At 41.5% G+C, this 14,186-nt stretch overlaps 1 protein-coding gene across 19 annotated transcripts in view; it reads left to right on the plus strand.

Moving 5' to 3' along the window:
• The window catches only part of NCOR1 (nuclear receptor corepressor 1), a 157,753-nt gene that overhangs the window by 77,562 nt on the left and 66,005 nt on the right, over positions 1 to 14,186 (plus strand). For 11 of the 19 annotated variants that reach the window (XM_078067955.1, XM_078067963.1, XM_078067956.1 and 8 more), the window contains 3 exons: positions 317 to 418; positions 9,002 to 9,129; positions 13,286 to 13,503. In XM_078067955.1, the coding sequence (XP_077924081.1) occupies positions 317 to 418; positions 9,002 to 9,129; positions 13,286 to 13,503 (448 nt within the window). The remainder of the gene's footprint in view (positions 1 to 316; positions 419 to 9,001; positions 9,130 to 13,285; positions 13,504 to 14,186) is intronic. The other 8 variants (XM_078067957.1, XM_078067971.1, XM_078067962.1 and 5 more) reach the window with 1 other exon arrangement.

The following is a 14,186-nucleotide window of genomic DNA, read 5'->3' on the forward strand; positions in this document are numbered from 1 at the left end:
AAAGAGACATTTTGAATATTTACATATATGCAACAAGAAAGAGAATTTAGTTACTGCTTAATAAGGAAGTGCTTGGATGTTCTGATAGTTCCTGGTATCTTTTACGTAACTTGGATTAAGATCACTATAATTGTCCATTAAAATAGTCGATATAATGTATATATTTTTACAGCCTAGATATCCCTTAAAATGCTAGCCGTGTGTTGCTCTTCAATTTATACCTTGGGAATACCAGAGATTTCCCTTGAAAGTGTTGCTTGATTTTTAAAAAATGTTATTTCTTTGGCTCCTCAAAAATAATTTTTTTTCCTTATAGAGTGTTCCTGATTGTGTTTTATATTACTACTTAACCAAGAAAAATGAGAATTATAAAGCCCTAGTAAGAAGGAATTATGGAAAACGCAGAGGAAGAAACCAGGTATGTTTCATTACTGTGTGGAAGATGTTTCAGGGTGGAGATATGGAGGAAAAAAATGGTATAACCAGGGCCTTGTATTTAATCATGTGTATTTTAGGAATTGACATTTCATTAAATAATGGGGATGTTATGAACATGTTATTATTTCAAAATTAATATATCTTTAATGTGTGACATTATCTGTTGTGAATGTACTGTAAGTTTATAGTATGATAAAATCAACGAGAAAAGTTCTGTACTTCCATGTTATCTAAATTGTGCCTGTCAGCGTTAACAGTGATAACGTACAGAATGGGACCCATGACACCTCATTTCATTCACTGTCTTAACAGTCCTTTTGTCTGAGGAGGGGGCAGGTAGAACACGTGAGAAATAGAAATGTAGTGTGGTAATGAGCGTAGAGGCTGATTTACCCAAATACTGGGGCCTGATTTTGTTTCAGAGTAACTTCATTTCTGGAGTTTAGATAGTTTTTACTCAGTAAAAGCACTTGATCTTAAAAGACAGTTTTTAATACAGTGCAGCGTACGTTTTCACAGTTGCAATTCAGTACATTAAAAACTGTTTTCCACCCAATAACCGATCAGCAGCTGTCACAGCTCACGTGTGCTTTACCAGTGTGGTTGCTGGGACGATGTGAACACCGTTGCTGTCCGCACCCAGATTCATCTTGGGATTTGGAATCGCGTGCGTGAACTTGCACAGCTGCTCACTGCCGACCAGCCTTCCTAAATCTCTCCTCGTTTCCCCGCACAGCCACCCTTTCTTTCCTTAGCCACCCTGCTCACCAGATACACGCTGACCCAGGGCTTCATTATGGGTAGCCATGACCTGTTTGTGTTTCCGGGGTCATTGTTTCCTACAGAATACTACTGCCTCACAGGATGTGATTCCGTATTCTTCGGAAACGGTGTTTCTTGGTCAAAGTACAGGCAGTGTTTCACGAGCCAACTGCGTGAAATGCTGCTAGAGGTGGAGAAAGCTGAGGTGCCCCGGGCGTGCATTTTCCGTGGATTGGTGAGGGGGCAGAAATGAGATGGTAGTGAGTGGAAGGTGGATGTGGAAGGTGCGCGAGAGGCGGTGGTACAGGTGTGCCCTTCTCCGTAAGGTTTGCTTACCAAGGGGAACAGAGAGATGGGTGGAGGGCTGACAAGGATCGGGAGGGAGGAAAAGAGCGCGCTTGTACGGTGATGGGGCTGCTACTGTAGAGACAGAGCGAGGGATGCTTCTGGAGCTCCGGGAAGAATTCCTGCCTGATGGGGAGCAAATCAGATGTTGTCAGTGAGGCGGCAAACACTGTTCCATCAAAGGTGCCAGGTCTTCCCACGGAGAAGGTGGAATCAAGCTCTTCTAGCTAGAGATGCTAGAGCCTATCTGTGTTTTCAACAAGTTTCAGCTACAGATTTTTAACAATAGCTTTGTTCCTTATTAAACTAGTATTTATAACTTTAATGGAACTTAATTTTTAGAAATTAACATATTTTATATTTATAAATTGTTTAAAATTTTCAGTCCCCAATAATGTAAGGGAATAATTTGCTATTTGTCATATCTTACATTTGCAGGATTAGCAGTCTCTTGCTTGTGATGATAGAGGAGAAAGCTCTAGCAGGAAATTCTGTGTGACAGGGAATGTCTCTGTTACTCTGAAACATTGGTTTTCTGTCCTAAAGTTATCTGGTACACCATCTTACTGTTCTGTGTGGCACACTCGTTCTTGTTAAGTTCCAGCCATATTAGAGTTTTCTTCTGCACATTCTTGTTCTACGTGCTCACACCTCTGGCACGTCCCAGAGTGCCTTTAACGGAACTGAGATTGTCCATATGTGCTCTCACCTTGACCTGAACCTTCGTATGTTTGCCCCCAAGTTGGCTCAGGTTGGGGTTGGTCAGCCTTTCCATCAGTCTAGTCCTTCCCACAGTAGCTTTTAAGTTATTACCTTGAAGATTTTTTTCTCTAGTTGTATATTTCTCTGATTGTTTCACTGGGAATTTGGGAGAGGAGGGGATTGAATGATGGAAATATAGCACCATCTCAGACCGGAAGAATCTTACCTCTGTTTCTTAATTGCTTGTGTACTTCATTCTGTTTGTGTCAAAATAGGTGGACAGGTTTTTCTGAAATTAGGTGGTGTCGGTTTAAGGGCTCATTTATATAGAACTGAATGACATTAGAACTGATACCAAACCAGAGGAGGAGCCATTGGACTTTTGAGCAGAATAGTATCAGATTTTAGTTGTGACAGGATCATTCTGCCTGCTCTGTTGAGACTAGATTGTAAGGGAGACCAGTTAGGAGGTTACGTTAATCCTCCCAGTGGCTTGGACTAGACTCTAGCGGGGGAGGTGCAGAGAACCTGTCCATTTCTGGATGTATTTTTGAAGGTAAGGTAAACAGGTTTTGCTGATGGATTGATTGTGGGGGATTCAAGGACAGTTATCAAAGATAACCCAAGTTTTGGCTAATGGGATTGCCATTTACTGTGTAGGCATGACTGAGGGGGTGGCAGATTGGGGGGGAACGTTGGGACATGCTGAATTTCAGGTACATATGTCCAAGTGGAGATATAAAGGGGGCAGTTAGATGTAGAAGTCTGGAGTTTAGGAAACAGATCTGGGTTGGGTATGTAGAATTTGCTATATAGAAAAAAGTTTAGAAAGTCTTTTTTTTTTTTTTTAAAGAACTAGTTACAAGTAAAGAATTTCTAAATTGGTGTCTTGATTTTACCCTGGTAGATAATAGAGATCCAACTAATTTGAAAATCACTTTACTGCTCTATTATCCAATCAAGTTTGAATCAGTAGGAATTACCTTAGGTAATTCCAAAGCAATCAGGGCAAATTTATTTCAAGACGCTGTAGAGTTCTGCTGAAGTTTATGCCTGATCCTTTCCGTTTTTATTTGATTGCTTCACCCATCCTCCCCTCCCGACCTCTTACCCATAGGAAGTCATTGTTATTTCAGCACATGAATGTATAGTGTGTGCTGTTTGTGGAGAGAGATTCCAAGCTTGTGAGGTTTGATTTTTAACCTGCTATTGCTATAGGGAACCTTGCATATTATTTCCTCTGAAAAGGAGTTTAACCTTAGAATCATAGGGAAATGAGACAGATAATCATATTTTTGTTAGACTTGTGTTCAAAGATTACTGTTGGCAAAAGTAACTCAAAATTCTGTTGGATACTGTTGAAACCATTTCACAGTTCAACTTACTAGCATCCCATGACAAGAGTGAGTGTGGTTCTTTGTAAGTTTTAGTTGAAGCAATGAATATATATCGAAGATCAGAAGCCAAAAGCCACTCCTCAGTGTTACTATATGGGATCTAGAATTATATGTAACATGCCAAGTAGTAATTTGATTCTATGTGTAACATTTTTGTTAGAGGTAAATTCTTACCTTCCAGCATAAACTCCTATCTAATAAGTCTGTCACTATGCAGCTAGAATTCACGTGGACTGTGGTACTTGCTAGTGACCTACAATAAAGCAAGTCATTGTTTAGAAGCCACATTCTTCATTTCCAAATACTTGATTACCTTTCACAAGAATTTGTACTCTTCCTTCATTCTGACAACATCTTCCTCTTTAAATATGTCAGCATGTTTTTTATTCCCCAGAGGTATTGAGAAAGCATATACTTACGTAAATGTAGTAATGTTTGAAGTTGGGAAAGTTTCTGACTGAATTGTTAGACAATAGACAGACTGTTTTAGGCATGTTTAGAAAGTTGGTTATAACAGAAAGAGCTTTAGACCCAAAAATGCTCTGCCTCTTTGTATCCATGTAAGCCTAGATGTGTCCCTTCACTTGCTGAGCCTTGGTTTCCACATCTGTGAGCGTGGAAGCAGTAATATTACCTTGCAGGGTCAACGTGAGAACTGGTTGTGTGTGTGAGGTCCCTGGAGTGTCGTATCTGGGACAAGGGGCGCGCCCAATAAATGGTAGAACTGTTGCCTTTGTCACCTTCACGATGATGTGTTGTGATTGACAGTTTTTACTCTTCGGGAAACTAGTCTCAGATTCAGTTGGTTTAAAGGTTAGTTCTTAAATATATTTTGATAGGATATTTTCTGTTTACTGCCTGAGATATTTAAAAAACTCAATGGCTAGGGGCACGTGGGTGGCTTAGCCAGTTAAGTGTCTGCTTTCAGTTCAGGTCATGATCCCGGGGTCCTGGGATCGAGCCCTGCATCGGGCTTCCTGCTCCATGGGGAGCTTGCTTCTCCCTCTGCCTCTGCTGCCCCCCCTGCTTGTGTTCTATCTCTCTCTCTCTCTCTCTGTCTGTCAAATAAATAAATAAAACCTTTAAAAACAAACAACTAAATGGCTAAAGTAGGACCTCATTCTTTTTGTCTCTTGTATGTTTTTAGTTCATTAGATGCTTGCTCTTAAATTTAGTCATTTTATTTCTTGGCAACTTCATCATCTACTGAGTGGGAATTCATTTATCTGTTTTCTAAAGACTCGAGCATGTTAACAAATACATATAGAATATATATAAGTGTTAGATATTCAGTCAGATATAGTAGAAATAAATCTCAGCATAAACTGTCTTTGGATCTTGCTATAGAGGACTGTTGAAATTTCCTTGTTCTTCATTTATCGTTACAAAATACATAAAATGGGGTGCCTGGGTGGTTGAATTGGTTGGGCATCAGCCTTCACCTGGGGTCATGATCCCAGGGTCCTGGGATGGAGTCCCACATTGGGCTCCCTGCTTAGCCGGAGCCTGCTTCTCCCTCTGCCTGCCGCTCCCCCTGCTTGTGCTCTCTCTGTCAAATAAATAAATAAGAATCTTAAAAAAAAAAAGAAAAGAAAATACATAAAACGTTTCATTTTTTTCATTTGGATTTTTATTTTGTTTTCTAATGTAGTCTCACATTTATAGTGCATAGTTTGTTGTTCGGCAGACATGTTTTATGTTATGAGATCCTCCCTAACAGAATGAAACTTTTTTTTTTTTTGAAGATTTTATTTATTTATTTGACAGAGGAGAGACACAGTGAGAGAGGGAACACAAGCAGGGGGAGTGGGAGAGGGAGAAGCAGGCTTCTCGCCGAGCAGGGAGCCCGATGTGGGGCTCGATCCCAGGACCGTGGGACCATGACCTGAGCCGAAGGCAGATGCTTAACAACTGAGCCACCCAGGCACCCCAGAATGAAACTTTTTTTAATTGACTAAGAAGTACTAGGCTTAAGGAGGGAGAAACCTGGACAGGAAGCTGTTGGGGTGCCTCTATTAGGGGATCTTTGGATGACTTTCCTTTTGAATCTGCGGACTTCTACTCCAGCCAACCTACTGCAGGGTGTCAGGGCTGTAACTTACAACCTCCATCCCAGACCGTGGGGATTGGCACTTCTCTTTACAGATTTGCCTGAAACACAAGCAGTTGCGATCACTTCTTGGGAACATCGGAGGTTATTCCTTATGCTCTTTTTTTTTTTTTTTTTTTAAAGATTTTATTTATTTATTTGACAGAGAGAGAGATAGCGAGAGCAGGAACACAAGCAGGGGGAGTGGGAGGGGGAGAAGCAGGCTTCCCACTGAGCAGGGAGCCCGATGCGGGGCTCGATCCCAGGACCCTGGGATCATGACCTGAGCCGAAGGCAGACGCTTAACAACTGAGCCACCCAGGCGCCCTCCTTACGCTCTTTACTGCCCGTGGCAGGCGTTGCAATGGCTCTCCATGCACATCACCCGAAGGTAGATGCTGGTTGCACACTCTGGCCTGCCCCTGGCTCTCCCTCCCCACCCACTGCTGCCTGGTCAGTGTGGATACTACTTTGATGGGGGTGGAGGGTGTGCTCTGCAGCTGTCACACACTTCTAGAGACTGTCTAGCAACCCTGCCAGTTTCTTGGGATCGTGTCCACACCTTCTGCAGAGTTGGGGGTTGTGCTTCAAAAGACATCCTGCCCTCATCTTCCCATTGCCTGATTGAAGCAGGTGTTCCCTTGCTTCTCAGTCCCTGGCACTAGGGAAGGGGGAGTAAAGTCAGCTGTTGGCTGGATGTCAGACAGCTGGGAATGTGTGGGATTGCTTAGTTTCTTCAGAACACTGGTTGGCATTAGAAATAGAAAAGTGTCAGGGAAACGAGTTATATGTGTCATCCAAGTCCAAGAGAACAGTGAAACTCTTAACTTCTCTTCTGCCAAGTTGGTACCTCCCTGTCATTTCTTAGGGCTATAAACCATTTTCTGGGTTTTCCAGCCTACTTGCTAGGCAAAGGGCATAAGAGTTTATCGTTAGTGTGCCATCTTGCTTATTCAGAATGACTAATGGATGCTACATTTGTAGCAAGTGGGTGGTTTGAGGATATTAGCATTTGAAACCAGTCTTGTGACCACTGTGGTGTCCTAGGGAGTCAGTCAAAGGTGAGTAAAACATTCTCAATTGTAAAGCAGACCGAGTCATGGTTGGAAAGTGTACATTTGAAAGTCTTCCTGATTTTTAAGTTTTGTCTAGTAATAATAAATACTCAAAGGAAACTGGCAATTACCAGGGTGAGAAATTGGGGAAGTCAGATAAAGCAAGTGAGGGAACCATGTTATTGAAACGATTTAGTGAGGGGTCAGAGTGGAAGAGTAGATACAGCTCTTCCTGATGGACTGTGAAATTTCATAGAATAAAGGGACCAAGGATCATGATGGGGACAAAGAGCAGGATCAACAACAATGAAAATGTTGGATGGGTGGGGCATGAGTGGTTGTTGTGCGGATTTTCTGATTTCAGGATCGTGGAGGCGGAGCAGTGCCTGCTGGTGATGGCAGCGGTGACTTCACCTTTGGGGAGTTTAATGAGCACGACCTCCGAGTCTTCCAGCTGTAGGATATGATGTTGATAGAAAAGGCACTGATACACATTTTAGAGTTGGAAGAATAATGGCAGGGCATAATGAGCCATGTGATAAAACCATTTATTTGTTCTTAGGAGTATCTGAGAAGTCAATCCATAACACCACAAGAGGAAAAAAAAAAAAGGCATCATAGGTAGATTTTGTGAAATTTGAAAAAAGGAAGTATTTTTAAAAATACTGCAGTTCAGCAATATTCTGGAAGTGGCAGTTGGGAGCAAGAAGGATACAGATTCTTTTTTATTTCCTTGTGGATTTGAAGAAGGCATAATATAGGACCTCTTGGAAAGGCCAGTAAGGTCTTTGTTATCTTAGGAAAAAAGCCAGATTTAGTGAGTAGGTGAAGACTTTGAGATGGTATTAAGAATTAAGGGAACTTTGATGTCAAATTAATGAGTGCTTCATGTTGTCTGGTGACAGAACAGGTAAGAGGACAGGCAGTTATTAGGAGACAAGATTGACATTGGCCTGGATCAGAGATTGAGGTGGGAGGACAAAACTTTTCAGATAAGCAGAATAAAGGAACTTGGTTCTGGCTGTATCTGGTACATGCAGAGGCTTCTAAGGTCCGGATGTCTCCTAGGAACTTGGGATACTTAGATGATTAAGACTGGGTCCTTGTCCTTGAGGAGATTGTAACGCAGGGAGCCAGACAGACCCTGATAATCAGGTATGTGCCACCCCGTGGTAAGTGCCGCAAGCAGATGTGGCCCGTGCAGGTGGCAAGGTAGGGAGACAGAACCTGGAGCTTCTCTGTGGAAATCAAGAAATGCCTCATAGGATGTAGCCTTTTGAACTGAATTTCAGAGGATATGTAGGAGTTTACTAGGCAAGGAGGGATAGATAGGGTGTTCCAGGCAAAGACGTGAAATGCTGGGTATGTTTAGTTGAGTCCAGAGCAGCAACCAGTGTAAGAAAGGTGGGGGTTTGGAAGAGGCACACATGAGACGGGGCTGTGTCCTGTAATGCCGAGTGGCAGTTCCACCTACTTAGGTTAGGTGGTCTTGATTTCTGCATTAAATAAAAATAATATTAACACAAACTTAATTTCACTTTTCTTTTGTGAAATTTTAGCAAAGATAGAAGGGTCTATAATCGTATTCTCTTCTTGTCTTTGTTCATATTTTTAATTATAGAGTTGTAATTATAGCTTAGAAATATTTGAGTGTTTTACTTCTTTTTACTCTATTATTTCCTTACTATTTTTCCAGATTACTTTAGTCTTGATGATGACCATAGTTGTCTACTATTCCTTTAAGTGAATGTTCCCGCAGAAGAGTAAAAGCATAAAAGTGTTTCTTGTAGTATCCGTCCATAGTGATGAAAAAGTTGGAAGCATATTAGGTATCTAATACTAGGGGTAAATTATATGTTATCAAATTTTAAGGTAGAATTGAAGTGCTTGAGTGACAGATTAGACGTGGGAGTTACAGAAACAGAGAGAACCAACTCCGATTTCAGATTTCTAAGTGGAATCTTTAACACTTTGACCTCTCTGATGGGTCCAGACCCTAGGAGCATTCCACGCGCACCTTTAAGCAACACCTATGGAATTTATGAAAGAGTATTAGACTAATTTTTAATACGTTACCCCTAATTACATTGTAAGTGATCAATAAGGTAATTGTGTATTAATTTTTTTGCAAAGGTGTTTATTGTAATTTGTCATCACAGTTTGAGGAGCTGTTTCTTTTAACGTTGAATTTGACAAATGATGGTTCATTCTAGCAGCAAATTGCCCGACCCTCACAAGAAGAAAAAGTAGAAGAAAAAGAAGAAGATAAAGCAGAAAAAACAGAAAAAAAAGAAGAGGAAAAGAAAGATGAAGAAGAAAAAGATGAAAAGGAGGACTCTAAGTGAGTTGAATGATTAGATATTCGTCTTACTTAATCATGAACCTATTGACTCTCTCGAAGGTATAAAATTTTAGATAAAAGAATGAATGGGATGTGTGCTTTGATCATCTCATGTGCTTTGACATAATTAAAGAACAGGATATTCTGGTAAATACAACTTTTGGCTTAACGGACTTGTTTGCCAGACATGAGATGTTACTTTTCAGAAGGGATGAGCTATAATAATATACACTCATCACTTGAGATATATTGAATATTAACTTAATTTTTGACTTGGAAGGTACCTCAGGATCTTTTTTTTTTTTTTAAAGATTTTATTTATTTGACAGAGACAGTGAGAGAGGGAACACAAGCAGGGGGAGTGTGAGAGGGAGAAGCAGGCTTCCTGCTGAGCAGGGAGCCCGATGTGGGGCTCGATCCCAGGACCCCGGGATCATGACCTGAGCTGAAGGCAGACACTTAACGACTGAGCCACCTAGGCACCCCAGGATCTTTTTTTTTTGCACTTTTGATACTTTACACTCATGTAAAAATGCTGATAAATGGTTTTCTATAATACATTATATTACAGTTTCATGGGTTTTATTTATTGTATAAAGTGGGGTTCCTGGTTTGTTTGTGGTTTTGTTGTTGTTTGCCTGGTTATAAAAGTAATTCTTGTTCACTATAGAAAATGAGGAAAAGGGAGCAAAATATTAACAAAATCAGCCTGTGATTCTGCCGCTCAGAGACGGCTCTTGTTGATGCCTTAATGCACATATTGTGGTGGGGTGGTGGGGGGCGCTTAGCAGCTCAGTTGGTGGTTTTTCCACCAGGGATTGGCTCTCTTGAGGCATTATTTACAGAATAGAATTCACCAATTTAGGTGTGTATTGAATATATGTTGACAAATATATGCCCTGGTGTAACTCTTGCCACAGTTGTGACATAGAGTGTTCCCATCACTCCAGAAAGTTCCATATGCTCCTTTGCCGTAGGTTTTCCCACACTCCCCTGCCATCCCCAGCCTCTGGCGACTACTCATCTGTTTTGCCTTTTCTAGAATTTCATATACATGGATTTATGCAGTATGTAGTCTTCTGTGCATGGCTTCGTTTACTTAGCATAATGACATTGAGATCCATGCAGGTTGTTGCACGTATCAGTAGTTTGTTCTTTTTAATATTTATTGTGTTATTTCTGTAATCCCCTTAGAAATACTGAAGGTTTATCAGGTTTTGTGGCAACTACAGCCTGAATCACTTGGTATGGTTGTTAAAGAGTTGGATCCTCATGCCATTGCCATTCTAATGTTGTACTTGAGGAAGTAACTATTAAAAGCAATTTTTTTTTTTTTTTTAAGTTTGGGTAAAACATTTATACTCCCATGTGGTCAGTGGTTCTGCTCTTATGAAACTGCCATATCTTGGTTTTTTCTTTTTTCCTAAAATCTCTATTAACAAGCATTCATTTATTAGTGATGTGAGCTAGCTCTTATGGAGGATGCAAAAGTACATAAGATATGTACTATTCCAAGGTGGTTTATGATCTAGTAGAGGAAAGCTAGGCAAGATGCAAGTACTATTTATGAAAAAGAAGAAAGCCCGGGAGAAATGAGCAGAGCCAGTAAAGGATGTTGGGAGACTGAAAAGAGGTTCAGGGTTACTTCTGTCTGGATAGTTTAGAGGACTTTATGCAGGAGCTAGCGGTTAATGTGGAAAGAACAGAGGGATTCACGCAAGGAGATGTGCTGCTATGAGAAATGGCAACATTATAATTAAAAAAAAAAGAAATGGCAACATTATAATGGTTTTATTAGACTGGAACAGAGGGCAGCTGAAGAAGAAAAGTGGAGGGTGGATTGGGGTTAGATTAAGTAAAACCTTAATGAAGCTAAAATAGTCTGTGTTGTGAGTTGTAGGTAGCGGTTTCAATGGATGGAATGGTTTGTTTCCTTTTTTAATTTTTTTAAGATTTATTTATGTTTTTGGGGAGTGTGCATGCACAAGCATGTATGAGTAGGGGGAGGGGCAGAAGGAGAGGGAGGGAATCTCAAGCAGACCCTGCTGAGCATGGAGCCTAATGTGGGGCTTGATCTCAGAACGCTGAGATCATGACCTGAGCTGAAATCAAGAGCCAGACGCTTAACTGATAGAGCCACCCAGGTGCCCCTGGATGGAGTGGTTTCTTACCAAAGCTATTCTACTAGAATATTGACCCACGAGCAGCAGAGAATGGATGGATTGGAGATGCAAGTCAGGGAGGCTGTTACAGAAGAGTGGTTTGGAGTACCAAAGCCCTGACTAAGGACAGTGGTAGTAGAAATCGAGATGGTGGAATTAGTGGGAGGACTGTTACCGAGATGAAGTAACCAAACCTTGGCGTGAGATCGCATATAGGAGGTAAAGGAAAAGGGGAAAAGCTAAAGATGATGCCAGATCTGTAAACATGAATGAATATGATCATGGCAGAACTGTTAATGGTGCGTGATGTGTACTGTTCCATGGAGGGAAGCAAGAGGCAGAGCACTGACAAGCATGGTTTTGGACATGTTGACTTAGTATTGATGGGGAATCCAGGTGTATTGATAGGGATTTCCAGCAGGTATTTGGGAAGACAACTCTGGATCTTAGAAGATTTCGGAGATGGGAGGTGTGAGTCTAAAGATACAGACTGGGAGTCATCCCGTTGGAATGGATGCGAATGGGGTAACCTCACAGAGTTTTAAGGCTAGGGTGAGCCTTGGGAAATGCAATGTGAAAGGTTGAGAGGAAGAAGGCAGTCCCCAGAGGGAGAGCCAGGATAGCAGTAGGGCTATCAGGAAAGCATGAAGTCCTAAAAGTTGAGAAGGATGTAAAAAGAATTGTCCTTAGGATCAGTTGCAGCAGGAAGATCCGTGCAACAAGAATTGAGAAAAGGTCATCTGAACTTGCAGTTTTTGAGTCATTGGTGACTTTTTTTCCCCCATTGGTGACTTTTGACAAACGTCTTTAAGATGAGACTGTAGTGGTAGCTAGATTGCTAAGGGAATAAAGAGGTGGAGAAAGAGGCCTGTAGGGTAACTGCAAGGGCAGTTCAGGACCGAAGGGGGAAGATTCTTGAAGAATTTTTTTATTGGGGTAAGCTTGGTAAGCTACAACAGATCTTTGCTTGAAGTACATAAAATTTGAAAAAAATCAACACCTCCCATTAAGCAAGAGCAGTTGAGTCTTTGAGTATTGCCACCTATCCATTCATTTGCAGAAATGTACATTAGGGGCCTTGTTTTTAAATCTAACAATCCTGGGAGATGCGTAGTACAGAGAATAGGCTTCTAGTGTTACATGCAGTACTGTTGCTGCTAATAATAATGACCCTTTATTTATTGATCAAGTTTTTCCTAAGTGGCTGAGGTAGGTTTAGTCTTAATAACAGCAAACTATCTATATATGATGCTTACTATGTTCCAGGCACAGTTCTGAGCATTTTATATAGATTAACTCTTTTAATCAATGCAACAGCTCTATGAAACATACTGTTATTATTCTCACTTATAGATGAGAAAAACAGAGGCTGTGGAGGGGAGGTCCCAGGTCACATGGCTAGTAAATCACACAGCTCTGGTACCAACCTGGGCAGCCTGGCTCTAGACCGTTCTCCGTTATAACCTCTGGGCCACACTGGCCTGTTTGCACGTAATTAATATTGGAGATGGTTGAGAATACTGAGCCTGGTTTAATGAAGCAGTATTGTAGATTATTACTATGGAAAGGGTATCTGTTTCAGCCTCTTCATTTCACAGAGGAGAAAACTTACCTTGGAGCCAAGGCAAGAAATCCCAGACTCCCGCCTTTTGGTGTACCCCGCTGCCTCTGGATTGCAGGTCTAGCGGCTTTTCTGCTGCCATCCTTTACTTCCTCATAGGGTGTTCTCATACATAATGAGGTGATTTGAAACGTGTTTGAATTTTGAGTCCATTAAGGAATAAAACAGACCTTTGTGAAATATTTTAATTTGAGCCAGTCAAAACCCTTCAAAATTGGGGCATGACAGCATTTTTCATAAATTTCGTTTTCAGTAACTGAGAGACTGGGTAGTCTTATTTAATTTCTATTAAAAAAAAATTTCAAGCCCCAACCTTCTTAGATGCACGTATACTTCCAAATCACACAAACTTTTTGTCTGCTTCTGTTTCCAGAGAAAATGCCAAGGAAAAGGACAAGACGGAAGGTACAGCAGAAGAAACGGAGGAGAGAGAGCAGGCCACACCCCGGGGACGAAAGACTGCCAACAGTCAGGGCCGCAGAAAGGGCCGCATCACTCGGTCCATGACCAACGAAGCGGCGGCGGCCAGCGCTGCGGCCGCCGCGGCCACTGAGGAGCCCCCGCCGCCTCTGCCACCCCCACCAGAACCCAGTGAGTGCGCAAGATGGGAGCGAACAGGCCAGGATTTTGTGCGGGGTTCTCTTGCAGTGCCAGGGTAGAGCAGGAGGGTCCTCCGATATCGACGGCCTACAAATAATCTGGAAGGCTGCCCTTTACTTTTTTTTTTTGGTGTTGAGGTTTTATTGTAATCACCTGGTGCTCATCATGAGAAGTACACGCCTTAATCCCCATCACCCTTTTCACTCATATCTACACCTCCCTTTCCCGCCTGCCCTGCAGCTCCCCTCTGGTGAGCTTGTTTGTTCTCTATAGTTCAGAGTCTGTTTCTTGGTTTATTTCTCTCTCTCTTCCCCACCTCCCCTTTGCTTATTTGCTTTGTTTCTGAAATTCCATATATGAATGAGATCATATGGTATTTCTCTTTCTCTGACTTACTGCACTCAGTATTATGCTCTCTGGCTCCATCCATGTCATTGCAAATGGCAAGATTTCCTTCCTTTTTAGTGGCTGAATAATATTCCATGGTGTATGTATGTGTATGTATGTGTATCCACACACCACATCTTCTTTATCCATTCATCAGTTAATAAACAGTTGGGCTGCTTCTATATCTTGGCTATTGTAAGTAATGCTCCTATAAACATAGGGATGCGTGTATCACTTTGAATTAGTGTTTTTGTATTCTTTGGGTAAATACCCAATAGTGTGATTGC

The sequence above is a fragment of the Halichoerus grypus genome, chromosome 2 (assembly GCF_964656455.1).
Source record: "Halichoerus grypus chromosome 2, mHalGry1.hap1.1, whole genome shotgun sequence".
Taxonomy (NCBI): Eukaryota; Metazoa; Chordata; class Mammalia; order Carnivora; family Phocidae; genus Halichoerus; species Halichoerus grypus.